Here is a 16865-nt window from a genome sequence, read left to right on the forward strand (position 1 = left end):
GCATCCTGTGCTGTTAACGGAGGCACCACTAAATCCTAGGCGTAACAGAGAGAAGGCAGCAGAAATATTTTTTGAAACATTTAATGTTCCAGCATTATTTGTTTCAATGCAGGCTGTGCTTAGTTTGTAAGTATGCCCAGTGAAACATTAACATGAAATAAAATTAAATCTGCTATGTTGAGTACTATATACAACCTCACTAGACAAAAAAGTTATCTTTTCTTGTAAGCTTGTAATACTTCTGTAAACCTCAGTGACAACTGTGATTCACTGGGGAATAAATTGACAAGCTTCTGATCGTACACTATCTAATTGTTGGAGCACTTGCATAGTGTGTCCACATTGTGTGCATATTGCCTCCTGTTGTCCGTCTTTCAATAAAAGTAGTTCACAATGCTACACACTTGGAAAAATGAGACGGGCACTGTGCTGTATGACATCCTTGGGAACTCGTTAATGCTATGCAGATCTTGAAGCAGATACCTGCCATTTTCCATCTCATTCTTTGCCCTCTGCAGGAGACTGAAGTTTCTAGTATCTGCATGACAGTAATTTTTTGTCCAGTGAGCTTGTAAATACTTACTAGCTGGTTCTCAAGTAAATTTTTTCGAGCAGCTTATAGCATCCCTGGCAAAAAAGGTGAAACACCAAGAAGGGGAGGAGGAAACTTAACACTTTACAGATTGAGAAGGTATGTGATGTTATTTCAGTGAGTAAAAATTTACAAAGACCTTGGCAGTATGAGCCCACTTATCAGTATGATGTTGCACCCCTCTGGCCTCGATGCATACATTGACTCAGTTGGGTAATGTGTCATAGAGCCATGTGATATCTTTGACCAGGAGAAGAACATGATTTGCATAAAAAATACCGGGTACCATATGTTCTCCATGTGAAGAGTGGCTAGCTGTGTGTGTGTCCCTTCCATTGTTATCTGTGCAAGTCTTTTATTACTTTTGAATAGCTAGGTTATGATGTTCTCACATCATTTTCAAAATATAGAAGGGTTGAATACTCGTGGTTGGTTGAAATAAAAGTTCAACATGCACTGAATTAATTTGTTGAAGGGAGGGCGATGGTTCAAACCTGCGTCTGGCCATCCTGATTTAGGTTTTCCATGATTTCTCTAAACTGCTTCAGGTAAATGCCAGGATAGTTCCTGTGAAAGGGCATGACTGACTTCCTACCCCATCCTTCCCCAATCCGACGAGACTGATGACCTCGCTGTTTGGTCCCCTTCCCCAAATTAGCCAACCGTTTATTGAGCGTATGCAAAGGATGTTGTCCTCATGGCTACTTGATGTTCAAGTTGCATTAAAAATTCTTCCATGGAGATTCAGAAAGTAGACAACTAAAATTTCCTAACAATTCAGACAGTTGCTCCCCCTGTGCTTCATTTAACCCTCAGTCCCTTTAATCCTCTCATTAACTGCACAAACTATCTTTTCGTTACACAATACAGGCTGATCTCAGTGTTTGTAATTATCAGGAGACTTGTGGTACAGTTCGGCTACAACTTTACTGCCTAATAAAATCTTATTAAACTGAACTCTAAAACTGTTATCTCCTACTTTAAACTCAAAACAGATACCTGCTGCAGTTAATTGTGGCACCTACTTTTGTCATTCATCCCATAACAAGTATAAAATTCACTCAGATCTGGGTTCACTAAACATGCTTGTATAAGGAGGCTGTTTGTGTTGTTACCCCTGGATGATAATTATATGAAATATTTGTCAGGATTTGTAAGCAGTGGGGTCTCTGAAGTACAGAATACACGAACACCGAGAAGTAACTTTAAACAGTTTATTAACAAAAGACTGATTATAGAACACACATGCTACGTGCACCCACCATCAGTGTGTCTGAGACCCTAACACTGGCTAATTACGGTCATATCTAAAGGCTCCATAGCGAGCTAAGAAAAGAGACATATTTGCCCCCAAGGCCGTGCTAGTTATATGGCGCACTGTGGACGCCCAGTGGCTTACTCTCCTGCAGCGGACAGCAGCCGGACGAGCATCTACTGACCAAGTAAATTGTCGGCATTCCAAGATAGGTCATCTGGTGAGTGCGTGTTATGTACTGTATGACTACGTGCAACCCGTAGACCCTTACATCACTCTCCCCAGAGAAAAAGAGCAACCATAGGTAGCTCAAAACAACCTCCTGGGTGTTATGAATTTATTTTGCCATTTGTGGCATCAGAATGCATCTCAACATGTATTTCATTTGCAGACATAGTAACGTTCAGTACAGAGAAGCAAGCTTTCAGGATGATAGTTTCATACATGACAAATGCTGTTGACAAAAGACAAATTAATAAAAGCAATAAAAACACAATACTGACAATCAAGTATGCGTTAACATTATTGGATGAATCTAAGTTCCTAATACTATTTGCTGCTTCAATGAAGTTTAACTCATTATTGGAAGAAATTACATTTTCATGGATATCCTTAATTAAATCATTGTCTTCAGAAAAACCTGATACGGAATGCTTTCCATATGTATGAATCATTGTAATAAACAGATAACATTCTCGTTAATGGCAAATGTCCAGTGGCATGAAATGTAGTTGGCAATACACTAGGCGTATCAAATAAATGATAAATCACAATGTGTGGCATTCAAGATTAATTCACTGTTATTCAGTTTGAGTGTAAAGGGTAGCTCAGGTGTATCATAATTGCTACATGTAAATGTGACATCTAGGGTGGAGTTAAATGAGAAAATTATAACTTCAAAACATCGTTTAATATATGGATGATAAAGACATGTTAAAATTCTAGGGCAATCATCTCTTGGGGGATGATTCATAAACAGTTCTTTCTCACAGCTGTACACTCTGCTATCTTAGAATACTGCCAGTTCATGGCAAATTAACTTATGACTATGTTTACACATATGCAAATCGTTTTCAAAAAATATCTTTGATCCTTGCTGATCAGTAGATAATCATTTAGTACGTACTTTACATGAATACCTGCCCGTCTCCACTTCACAGGGTACTACTTTCTAAGGCTGTTCTTAAGTTAAGGGCATCAATTGTAATATTTGGTAAACTATTAGTAATTCTTAATTATCAAATGTAGACCCTACCTGCATTTTGGCTGGGATTCAGTGACTATACCAAGATTTCCAAAATTGTATAATTACCCTTAACAGAACGAATTAGATCAATTTGCTTCTTTACAGAATTGAACTGTTCCTGGGTTTCACTCAGATTGTACTTCAGAACAAGTTTTGCATTACTTGTTGAAACTACCCTGTCTGATTGTGGTTCAAAAAAGACACCTGTACTCTGTGGTACTATTACTATAGCATTAGTAGAAAATGCTGTCATAGCAAACATTAGAATAAAAATGGACATGGTTAATTAGTTCTGGTAACATGTGTAGTAAAAGGTTTAGCTTCACTTGTGCACCCTTTGTAATAGCTTCAATACTAAATTTTCACAACACATTCACATAAGCACATGGCTGAAATAAACACATGCATTGCACTCTCACACACTACACACACTTATGCAGATTGTAGGGGTGTCTGGAACAGGATCACTCAGAACGTGGCGATGCCTCAGCCTCGAAGTCTGGACTGCGACCTTGTGTTTCTCGCTTCCTGGGTTTGAGAACAGCAGGTCTGCTTCTCGGTCAGTCCTCGTCGTCTTGTGATGCCACAGGAAATCTACCTAGAAATGACTTTACACAATTGACATGAATGACAATAGAACGAAAGGGCAGTTGGAGCTTAAGAGTGACTGGCAACAACACCTTCAAGATTGGATATGATCCTTTCCAAAACTTCTTAAACTTTTTGTCTTGACTCTTCTTTAACACCACGTTGCTCAGATACACAAGATCTCCAACTCGATACTGTGACACTGATGCTTGGTGGTCGCATGCTTCCTTTAGTTTGCATGCTAGATCCCTTGTGTGTTCATTGCTGATTCTGGCAGTCGATCGTGCAAGGTCCAAAGGTGAATGCATTCTTCTTCTGTAGGCGATATCATATGGACTTAGGCCGTTGAGCTGTGCATTTTGGCATTGTAACAACTTACCAAGTACAGTAAACAGACATCCCAATTGTCATGTCTGCTGCCCCCATAATGGCTAACCATTTTAATAATTGTTCTGTGGACTCGCTAAACTCTTCCATTTCCTTCAGGGTGTGCTGGAGTAGTCCTTAACTGAGTTATTTGTATGAACTTACAAGTATGTTTAAGTAATTCACTCATAAAATTCATTCCTTGATCACTAATTATACTTTATGGTGATCCAAACTTAACAATCCGTTCTTTTACAAAAACTTCAGATATAGTCTCACCACTCTGATCAGGTATTGGTATCATCAGAAGGTATCTAGAGAAATAATCTAACATTGTCAGTATGTATTTGTTTCCATCTTTGGTCTTAGGCAACAGTCCTACATCATCTAGTCCTACTCTTTCAAATTGTCCACTTGTCTCTGGCAGTTCTTGCAATGTTGCTCTACTTTTTCCTACATTATTCTGTCTGTTACAGGAATCACATTGTGAAACTCAAAAACGTCAGCTTTGCAGCTCGGCCACTGAAACATTTGAGCAGTTTACTGTTTGTTGCTTTTTTGCCGCAGTGTCCTGATAATAAAGAATGATGTTGTTTTCTCATGATTTGATCTTTCATGCTGTCTGGAATAACTAGGCGGTTCCCTTTTCTAGTGATTTTGTACAATAATCCATCTATTTCAACAAAACATTATTCATTTTTCCATAATTTACATTGTGGATCTTCTTCTTGAGCTGCCTTTAACTCTTCTTCTCGACTTATTGTAGCACAAACGTTGACTTTTCAACTCATTGCATCAGCATTCACATGTTGTTTACCAAGTTGGTGAACAAATTGGTACTCACTCAGTCTTAATGCCCATCTTATTAATCTGGAACTTGGATCCTTGAAGCTCAACAACCATTTAAGTGCAGCGTGATCTGTAATAACTGTAAATTCTGTTCTTGTTAAGAAACATCTGTTATGTGTTATACCAAAAACCAAAGCACAAAGCTCCTTCTTGGTAATAGTATAATAACATTCTGCTTTGTTCAATTGTCTGGAAGCAAATGAGATTGGATGTTCATGACCATCAACTTCTTGAGACAAGATTGCATCTATGGCAAAATTGGATTCATCTGTTGAAAGAATAAAAGGTGTACTAAAATCTGGATAGGCTAACACTGGGGCTGTGGTTAGAGCAGTTTTAAGTTCTTCCATTGCCCTTTTGCATTCTGTTGACCAATTAAATGTGGCTCCTTTCTTCAGTAGCTGTGTCATTGGACGTGCTATATTCGCATAACCGGCTATAAATCATCTGTAGATATTTGACAATCCCAAGAATGGTTGTAGTTCTTTCAAATTCTGTGGTTCAGGAAAATTCTTTACATCTTCAATTAATTTTGGATCAGGGCACCTTCACTGATTATAACATGACCAAGGCAGTTAACCTTACTTCGTGCAAAATGACATTTATATATTGACAAAGACAGGTTTGCACTTCCTATACCCTCAAAGACAGCTTGTAGTCTCTCAGTATGCTGCTTCATGTTTTCACAAAAAATTATTACGTCATCTAGATAAACAAGTGCCTGTGTTGGGGTGAGCCCTCGTAAAACTGAATCCATCAGGCATTAAAATGTAGCCGGAGCATTATGAAATCCAAATGGCATACGAAGGTACTTGTATACTCATGTTGCAGTTACAAATGAAGGTTTTGCTTGATCATCAGGGTGCACTGTTAACTAGTGATAACCACTTGTTAAATCACTTACTGAAAAAATTCGACATCTGCCCAAGTAATCCAAGGTTTCCACTATATTTTGTAAGGGGTAAATGTCAGGTGTGATTACAGCATTCAAAGATCGGTAATCAACACAAAAACAGAACTGTGGTTCTCCAGAAACTGATTCCTTATTTACAATTACAACAGACGAACAGCACGGTGGGTCTAAATGATCTCTTGGTTTTATAATTCCGGCTTCTAATTGTTCTTTAACCATGTCTTCTATCAACTCTCTTTGACTAAATGGTATTCGGTAAGGCTTCTGTGTGACTGGGGCTGCATTCCCTGTATGAATATGATGCTAAACTAAATGAGTGACAGGTAAATTTGCGTGTTCTTGGAATAAATCTATATACTCCAATAAAACAGGCCCAAAATCTTCTGTTAATCAGCTGCCAAATGTTCTATCTTCTGCCAAATGTTGCGCTTCAGTTCATTATTAACTTTGTCTCCTCATTGCAATTTTGCGGTACTGTTACCAAAACCTATGTTCATAACCGCATAACGGAAGAAGAAGACCGCAGTGTTTGTTACTTCATCTGGAATCTGTATTACATCGCTTTTACTTATCCTCGACACTTCAGCAACCTTCGTTCCTCATGGCAAAACAGCTAACTCATTGTTCATATTTGTTATTGGAACCAGGACTTTTGCAACATTCTGTCTCACCATTGTAGTGACACCTACACTTCTAACAACATAACAATGCATTGTATCCAGTAACTCACTTTCCCAGATCGCTCAATTAATAACAAAGTTCCTTCCTTGCATCAGGGTGACTTAACTTCAACGTAGAGTGTCTTTCCTGCTACCTTGGGAATTTGCTGAGGCTGATCAATTTGAACATCGACTCAGACGGTTTGAACTGATGCATCGTTTGGGCGATCCATTCCCACGACGTCAGTATTGCTGCTCCTTTGAGTACGATCTGAAGAACGATTTCCTAGGTTGTAGTTGCTACAGCCTAGTCTGATCTTTCTTTCTGCAACAAATATCTCTGCCTCGTTAATGGACAAGAAATCAAATCCAAGTACACTGTTGTAACGCTTTTCTTTATTTGAAACTACTTGTACCCTTGCTGTGTATTTATCTGTATCTTTATTTTCACTTTCATCTTGGACTTATGAAGTCTGTGTTTCTGTGTCAATAAGTAGTTTGATGTTTCTCCCACGATATGCAGCACCTATCACATCATTTTCGGTCTGATTTTCACTAGAACTAACAGGAATCATTGTCTCTGGCAGGGGGCGGAAAGAATGGTGGCCTGTACGTCCCCGTACTCGTTTGAAGATCTGGCAGATTATCTTTGTTCACATTACTTTTCTTTTTGTTGGTTCAATTCTCTTTACAATCCTTACACTTGTGACCCACCTTATTGCATCTGTGGAATTGTACTGTTGTGTTGAAAACTCTGCATTCTTGTTTCTGCATCTCATTCGGTCGTCTTAGTGCTTCAACGAAACCAACAGCTGATTCTATTGCTTCCTGAAACATTTTACATCTTGCCAATCTATCGGCTTTGAAGAACTGAATGCAATTTTCATTTTCACTTCTACTAACTCTATGTTTGAGCGTTGATGTTTCGAATTCTGCCAGCAAACTGCTCGATAGATTCGTCTCGTCACGTTCTCAAACTGTAAAGCTGCTCTCTGTAAAATCTGATCGCATTTTTACATTTAAATCTCTGAACAAGAGCCATTCTAAACTCCTTGTAATCTTCTGTTTTCACGCAAGTAGGCTCCGCACTAATGAAATCTTGTGCTGCTCCCTGAATTCTTAATTTGGCAACCACTAGCTTATCGGTATCTGTCCATGATCCTAACAGGGTGGCATCTTCAAGTTTACAAAAAAACACTCACACATCATCTTCGGGTTTCCCGATAAACACTAGTACTGATGGCAATAATGAAAAATTCTTTATTGTAGTTGTACTTGTACCGCATGAACTATCATTTGACAACTCTTTCGGAATGTTATGCTCACTTCTCTGCTTTGAACTGCCAAATCTCTCCTTGCAGTTCGTAGATCGACAACATTATTCAGACTGGATTGCGGCATTTTGTCTAATTTAACGCCAATGAGTCACTAAAGTGTAAAATAAAAATCCATCACTGCCTTTCATATTCTAGCCATACTGGAGTAGGCAAACCTGAATTCCAGCGTTGGATGTCCCGGCATAGTCGGAAGATGTTCATGCTGCTGCTGCTCGAAGTTCACACTGTGCTGCACCTCTTCAGGACTGTAGGTTTTCTATAATTATCCCCATGCTGACACCTCTTCTAGAAGGAGGTTGTTTGTGTTGTTACCCCCGGATGATAATTACACGAAATATTAGTCAGGATTCGTAAGCAGTGGGTCCCTGAGGTACAGAATACGCAAACACCGAGAAGTAACTTTAAACAGTTTATTAACAAAAGACTGATTATAAAACACATACACTATGCACACCCATCATCACTGTTTCTGACATCCTAATACCGGCTAATTACGGTCTTATCGAAAGGCTCCCTGGTGAGCTTAGAAAAGAAACATATTCATGCCCGAGGCCACGATAGTTATACGGCACGCTGCAGACGGTGGCCAGTGGCTTACTCTCCTGTGGCACACTGCGGCCCGACGCACGTCTACTGACCAAGCAAATTGTCAGCATTCCAAGATAGGTTGGCTGGCAAGCAATTGTTACGTACTGTACCGCTACTTGCAACCCGTAGACCCTCACACCTGACTAAATTCAACATTATGTATTCTGAATGTTAGGCAAATCTGATTTCTTATTGGCTTACTTAGCTTATTTGCTGCTCTTCATATCTTCACCCCAGTGGCTGGCATCACAGATAATTCAGTGTGTGCTCTTATGTGATCTACAAACATTTCTGATACATCATAAACCTGACTCATTGTTTCAAGTAAAGGCTCTGCTTCAAAATCTCCTATTTATATATTCACATCGGGTTGAGTTTTAGTAGTGATTCTCTCCTCAAGCTACTCTTCCTCCAACTGATCTCTCTGTATTTCTTCAAAATTATCTGTGTAAGGAGCTTGTTATGTATATGAAGTTTGTAGAAGGTGCCAAGTCTAGTAATTATTTCATTCAAGGTTCAAATTATTAGCAGTGTTATGGAAAAAGCAAATTGTAACCCTCATATGGTTCACAGTGGATGTAATGCTTCCCACATAGAAGATATATCTGCTGGAACAAACATGGTGCATTTCTGAATGCAACATCCGCTGTCACTGTCGTAAAACAACCGGAGGCAACTTGCTTACCTCCTGTCTTGTAAAGATGACTCTTGGCCATGGCCCCGATTGGTTTCTTCTCTACCTCTACTGGCCACTTATGCTAATGTGTGTGCAATAAACGTAGCGTAACGAAGTGGCAGATAGGGAAAATCTTAGTGCTACTAGAAAGAGAAATTTTGAAATATTGGGATGCCACTTAATTTTCCTTTTATTGATAGAATCATAAAAATCTTAAGAGCCGGTCGACTATTAGCAAAGTTCCCTGTTATTAACTACTCCCAGACCACCATAAATAGTGAAAACAAAATGCTCCACATAATCTTAGAATTCACATATATGTTTTCAGAAGCATCCTTTAAAAATTTGACCAATGTTTAAGTGAAATCAAACTTCACACAATAAATCACTTTTTACCTCCCCAGAAACTGATCATAGACTAGTAGTTGAGCTATCTTAACTATTTTTCGTCTGCCTGCTCAGGGTACACTTGTGATCAGTTCTCAGTATCTGCCAATGACTATCAGTGGTAACTTAAACTTGTAATAAGTCTCTAAATGTGAACTGAAAGTTACAGAAATTATTATTAATAAATTCTCATTGCAATTAATGTCAGCAGAAGTGTTGCAGATGTACATTAACATTTAAACATTAAATATAAATAATAAAAGTCACACTTATTAGTACTCAGCCTCATAGTTGAAATCACCAATGTCTGTCTATGCTCCAACATGATACAGCTTCCACTCAACCTGCTGTAGTACACCAAATGTTCCTACCTTCATCCTAGCTTCCAGCAACACCCTTCTATACTGTACATGGAAATGTAACAACAAAATGTCATGAAATTTAGGCAGAGATGTGGCAGAAACACCACAAACTGACTACATGGTACCTACATTATTTTCCTCATCAGGAGGCTCTATTTCCAAATCACCTTTAAAAATTTTGTTACAAGTCTTTTTCAAGAAATAATGTTTTGTACATTGCAAACTTCTCCATTGCGAACTTGACTTTATTAGGTTTCCAATAACTTATACAGGTCTCCTGCTACAGGTGAGTGAACTCTTTACATTCATCCTGACTGTATATATTTCTATGTTTATAAAACTAGCCATTCCTCTCTATAGTATCATATCCTTCGTGCAATTTATTAACTGCTAAATATAAAGTCTCCCATATCTTTAAAATTTGCAGCATCACCAGTCTTATGTACTATTTATTCTCTACCATTTTATGTTAATGCACTCATACTTGATCTTAACTCACTTGATTTCACAATATCGTCTTCATTTTTCCCAACTGTTGCAGCTGATTCCAGAACTAGAAAGTCTTCAGCCTCATTAGTACTTTCTGCATTATATATATATATATATATATATATATATATATATATATATATATAAAATAGAAGGAAACATTCGTGTATATATATATATATATATATATATATATATATAAAAATCACTATGTCATTTTTTGAATCACTGCCTACTTCATTAATACCCATTTCTGCATTAACACAAATGAAATCATCAACAATATCAACACAAAAATTAGCAACATTATCATGAGAAGTATTTTTACTTGCAAAACCGTAGAATTTTGACCTCAATTAACATGCATGTCACTCACTTCCACATTCATTCTCTCACACTCATTCACATTATCTGGCTGCTGCAGACACTTATCCACATCACTTCTTTCCAGTGGTGCCCTGCCCTCAGGGCAGGCCTTTGGCCTTTGAATTTTTTTTTTTTTTTTTTTTTTTTTTTCTGCCTCTTGGAATCCTGTTCACCGTATTACTGTGTAGCCTCCCATTATTTGTTTTGCCAAATCTCTCTTCCATGCTCCCCGTACCATAGCCTATACTGCCCATTATAGTTTTCTTTACTTCTGCTTCATCCCTCATTGTCATGCACATTTATGCAGGGTGGTACAAATAAAAATGGCCTGAAGAACAGAGTACCAGTGTACAAAGAAACATAGTAGAGGAAAGGAAATACAGTGGTTATAGCAGATGTTGAAAGTGGCTACTATTCATGTCTTTGCACTTTTGGGTCACGGTCAGCAAGTTGCTAAAGGCGGATTGAAGCTGGACTGCTAGAATTCCTACAGTCTCATCTGAAATGTTCTGCTACAGTTTTTGAATGCTAGGAGGGTTGTTGGGATACACCATAGACTTGAGGGCTCCCTGTAATCAAACGCTGACAGATCAAGTGATCTGTGTGGCCAGCCAGAACTGCGACCAGACTGAGCTTTGTCAGGCAGGAAGATAGTGTGAATGTGCTTCAAGATTTGGTGGCTGATCGGGCAGTTTTTCCTTCCTGTTGGAGGTAACTGTAGGTTAATGCTACCACTAATTCACATCCAATTGTACCCACTCATCTAGGGTACTTTTATTTGCCCCATCCTGTGTTTCTGTAACCCTGCATTTCCCTTTGTTAGTTCTACCTGCCATTCTTAAAAAAAGAAAAATCTGTCTATCTTTCTATGTATTCTAGGAAACTATCTGTGTTTCATTTGGTGTATTAATCAAATCTCATTGAATATTGTAAGGTTGCCTTTTTTAGAGTGGAAATGATTGTTAATGGGGCTTTTCAGTTTCTTCCATATAGAATGTTTTTATGTTTTGTCTACCTGGTCTGTATAGTGAACCATTCAAAAATTCATTTTGTATCCTACATTGCTTTGCTTCTCCCCAACATCTGTGCAGAAATCCTTTTGTTCTAAAATTGCTAGTATTCCAATTCATTAATGATAAAGTTTCACCTTCTAACAAACATATCACAAATTTAGCTTTAGGCCCATCTCCATCGATACTCGCATTTAGAAATATATCCGTAGAATCTCGTAGAAAGTCTAAAGGATCCTAATTCCCAGCATTATCAAAACTTTTCATTCCAAAATTACTAATAAAAGGTGCCATTGTTCACTACTCTTCCATGCTCCAGATTTAAAAATTTCTTCTTCATATATGATTACAGCGTGTTTTCAGTGTCATTTAATCAACTATTCCACATACTTTCCATTACTTGGATGCTCTTCTTAAATTCAGTCCCCTGTTCTTTAATACTCTGCTTAATCTCAGCCATTTGGCCATCGACTTTAACTATAGCTTTCATTATTGAATTTAATGTATCCACTTTCATTGTGCGCTGACTGAAGATTGCCATACCTGGCAACTCTGTTATCACAAATACTATTTGAATTACTTGTTGTTGTACTTTTATATGAACCAACACATCTTTTTTAAAAAAGCCACAGCACTGTGTTAGACAGTTCATGTTTCGCAGTCTGTACTTAACTTTTGTAGTCTTGTTGCTTCCCGCAAGACGTATCAAGCCGATACACTGCTCTGCCACTGCCGCTGCTGCTGCTCGTAGGGTTTCCTGCTTCCTGGCTCAGGTGGGCTGCTGCATTCGCTAGATTTTCCATTGGCTGGTGTGGACTGTTACCACTGCTTGGTGGTACCACATAGTTAACCTGGCTTTTCATCATCGCCAAACCCATTGAGGCTTCCAAAGTCACTTCTGAAGTCATTTAGTCTTCAAAAGGAATCTCTTGAGCATATTCTTCTAATTTGGCTAGTTAAACAATCACGACTTTGGGTTTGTCTGTGATTCAGTCAGACAAATCAGACATGGCCCCATATTATGATATCATCTTACCATATTAAATGTATAGACCTGTTAAATGTTTGAAGAGTATTTGTAATTGGTTGAAATGAAAGTTTCGCATTCACTAAACACATTTATTGAACTCGGCTGAAAACTGGTTAACATAGTAAATTAATGCTGCAGAACAAAAGCAAACTAGCACTTTTCATTTATCATTGGTACGATTTTATACAACAGGTGTTGCCCTCGTGGTCGCCACATTCAAATTGAGCACTTCTGGCTGTCAGAACCTCATCCTGCCCCCTTGCCTGACGTCCCATTTGCGAGCTACCTGAGGGTGTGTTCACTACCCCATACACAATAAGATATATCTCTGCCCATATATTGAACTATGATTTTATATTTAAGCAGAGGCTGTGACTTGTACTATCACAATACCATGGCTGGCATTGGTGCTCCTGAGGTCATAGTGTGAAACATAAAACATTACGCTGATTTACAAAATCAGACTCCACATGGAAAATATGTGTGTGTAAAAAAATTGGAAAAAATAACACATTGTCACAGGACATGTACATCAGAAGGAAACAGTGGTTGTGGGAAAGCAAGGAGGAGGATAATAATAAGAAGCAGCAGCTTTGACAGGAAATGTAACGAAAGACGACAGGCAATTCTGTTAATGGCATTGAAAATGATTTTACTGTACAGGGATAGTTAACCAGTAATAATGTTGCTTTTCTAATTAGAGAAAAAGAAAGAAGAAAAGAAAATTGTAAGACAGGGACAAAGTGTAATTTGAATATGTATACTAGTGACTGAAGTGAGTGAAAATGAAATGGAACTCTGGTTTGGAACTCTGAGAACACAACATGAAAAAATTACCTTCTTGGAAAAACTGGTAGCAAAAACAAAATAAAATAACTTCTCAACTGCATGGCTGTTTGGTGAATTTCATTCTTACAAAATGTTAAAAATTCCAGGGTAAAAGTTGTGACAAAAGCAATGTAAGTACAAAGATTTGGTGGTAGGTCAAGTGTGATATTTTGTGAATATTTACAAGTCCCTCCCTCCCTCGCGCGCACACACACACACACACACACACACACACACACACACACACACACACACACACACACACACACAGCTTTGATAGTGACTATCAATTCACAGGCAGGCAAACCACATACAAATTGATTTAAGCAGATGCTCTAGGAATGCAGCAGATGTAAAAAGAAGATAACTTTTGTAGAGATTCGAATTCGCTTGCCATCTGGGTTGGAGAGTTTGCAGTGTCCCAGTTTTGGTGCTAATAAACCTGCCAGATGTTTTGCCAGTCTGTAGGTGGTCAGGCTGATTGCACTAACAATGGGCCTAACATGAGATGGTCCATTCCGACATGTCAAAACCCAACCTAAAATTTTTCGTGCAGGAAGAATACACCGAAAGAAGTGCACTGTCATAATTTTAGCTGTTAAGATGCACTGTAAGGTGATGTTTTTAGTTGGTCATTTTTGCGCTAGGTTCTATAGCCCTACCTGTCTAGTGTGCGATTCAGTGAATAAACAGAAGCAGTCGTGACAAGAGGACAAAGCACAATGGAATGCATTGCAATGGAATGCAATGCAAATTCCAAAGTGCACACATGTGAATTGTAACCACTTAAACCGTACCAAGACTGCCTCAAATCATTAATTTTTTGAATAACTTGCAGTTCGTATTGACAATTAACTATTGCAAAAATAATTGTTAAACAATTGGCTAGTAGAGGAGAGAAAATTGAGGCAGTGTTTGATGTCACATTACGGAGGATTTCTGTCGGTCGAGACTTTAATTTGTTGACATGAAATATTTTGTAGATGTTAATTTATTAGCCTTTCAGCATGTTTACCTTGCAATTGGCTTCGCCATTTAGTGAATTTACAATTACTGTAGCAAAGTTCTTGTAATTTTTCAATAACATGTATTTCACTAACAATATAACAGGTCTTTGTTAGCATTTAGTTTTTTTTAAAATGTGGAGTGTCTGTTGGATGACAGAAACAAACATTTTCCATACACAAGGCTCACCTGATAAATGAAGAACTAATGCATTCAGGTGCTTCACACTACTAGTTTTGTTTAGACAGAACTGGAATGGAGTAAAAAATGGTTTTGGCTGCTTTTCTGCAAATTGGTGGCGTGTTCCAGGCACTCTTCATCAAATTTGTAAAGTATGTTGATGCAAACTGACAATACAGAAATTACTGAAGTTTAACAATACTGTTTGCTGATAATTCTGAAACGACAAAGTGCTGTCGGAGACACAGGTGTCAGTGTGTTCACGCCAAGAGTCCAACAAAAGTAATGAATTATTTCTGCAGATGGTAAGAAGTTTTTGATGTAACATTGAAAAGTATTCTGTCCCGTTTTTGCAGATTTTGCTATTTTGATTACAAGACTTTTACAAGTAAATACACTGTTTTACAAATTTTTGGTCCTGATGTACCTTGATTTTCTGGAGACAGAGATAAAGCTGCAGAAACAGTAATCCACTGATGCTTATCACTGACATTGTTGTATATGAACATGTTGTAGCATGCGCTGTCTGCTACAGCTGCAGCAGGGGTGTACATTTCTCCAGCCACCTAGCGAGCTTCGAATTTATCAAATTTACTTCCTGTGCCATGACGAATATTATGAAATAACAGATGGCACAGCGATTGATCACCACTGTTTCCAGCAGTCGCGAATTTCTTTACAGAGCACTTTGATGAACAGACTCTGAACTTTATTGGTGTCGTGTTTGTGTTGCTCCCTAAGGCCATTGAATGACGCTCCTGATATGGCCTCATAGGGAAAATGCACTGCAGCTCTTCGTCGGTCACACAAATGGTTGCCCATCTCAAAATTAAATTTCCTATCAAGATGATGAAGGCTGGAAAGGCACCACACTTGAATTTTTTAGTTCAGCGGAAGACAGAAGGCTGAGTTGGTCATTCAGTTACAGTGAAGCAACACATACTGATCGATACTTGAACGCTGATAGTTTTCATCATCTTGTACACAAGAAAGCAGTCCTGAACAGCAGGGCAAAGATTATTTCTGATGACAATCACTTATAGTCTGGATTTTGCAGCATTAAAGACAAGTGGCACCATCTGTATGGGTCTAAAAATTTGCACAGTTGTGGAGCACTTTCCTAAGCACAAGTGCCATATTAAACAATAGGAAGCAGAAGGTACACTTTAAATAAATGAAAGTGAGCTTGACAAGATAGCTATAGCTGAACATTGCCTGAAAAAGACACAAAATACTGTTTGAAAAGAAGAGACTCTTGGCTCTTGTCAACATATTGGGATTCCATTCTAAACTCACTTTTCATGCACATGTCACTCCAGCTGTTTATGATGTGTGCCAGATGCTACAATCGTGCCTATATATGTGGAAAGCTGTGCTAGCCCTGGCAATCAGTGCTTTTTACTCCTGATGACAATGGCAGAGACAACCATCGAAACCTTGAGTGTTTTATCCAAATTGATGCGACATGAAAACCGAGGAGATTTTATTTGGACGTGCCACTGCAAAAGACTCGGTGGACACAGGATATAGAGGGTTTTGCAAAAGTCCCAAAGTTTAGGAGAGACTATGGGAACATTCACTGATGATAAAAACTGCTACATATTTACAAGCGACTAAGTATTTAAAATCTTACATGCTTGCCAGTACCCATTGTACACTACTGGCACTTAAAATTGCTACACCATGAAGATGACGTGCTACAGACGCGAAATTTAACAGACAGGAAGAAGATGCTGTGATATGCAAATGATAAGCTTTTCAGAGCATTCAGCACGGTGGTGACACCTACAACATGCTGACATGAGGAAAGTTTTCAACCCATTTCTCATACGCAAACAGCAGTTAATCGGTGTTGCCTGGTGAAACGTTGTTGTGATGCCTCGTGTAAGGAGGAGAAATGCATACCATCACGTTTCTGACTTTGATAAAGGCCAGATTGTAGCCTATCGCAATTGCGGTTTATCGTGTCGCGACATTGCTACTCGCATTGGTCGAGATCCAATGACTGTTAGCAGAATATGGAATTGGTGGGTTCAGGAGGGTAATATGGAATGCCATACTGGATCCCACAGTTCGACGACATTTGCAGTAGCATGGACTATCAGCTCGGAGACCGTGGCTGTGGTTACCCTTCACACT

The 16865-nt window shown here is 38.5% G+C and overlaps 1 protein-coding gene across 1 annotated transcript in view; it reads left to right on the top strand.

Annotated features, from left to right (window-relative positions):
- LOC124791724 (actin-related protein 1) overlaps window positions 1-16865 on the top strand; it is a 79774-nt gene that overhangs the window by 9310 nt on the left and 53599 nt on the right. The window contains exon 4 of the mRNA XM_047257886.1: window positions 2-126. Within this exon, the coding sequence (XP_047113842.1) occupies window positions 2-126 (125 nt within the window). The remainder of the gene's footprint in view (window position 1; window positions 127-16865) is intronic.

The sequence above is a fragment of the Schistocerca piceifrons genome, chromosome 1, assembly GCF_021461385.2.
Source record: "Schistocerca piceifrons isolate TAMUIC-IGC-003096 chromosome 1, iqSchPice1.1, whole genome shotgun sequence".
Taxonomy (NCBI): domain Eukaryota; kingdom Metazoa; phylum Arthropoda; class Insecta; order Orthoptera; family Acrididae; genus Schistocerca; species Schistocerca piceifrons.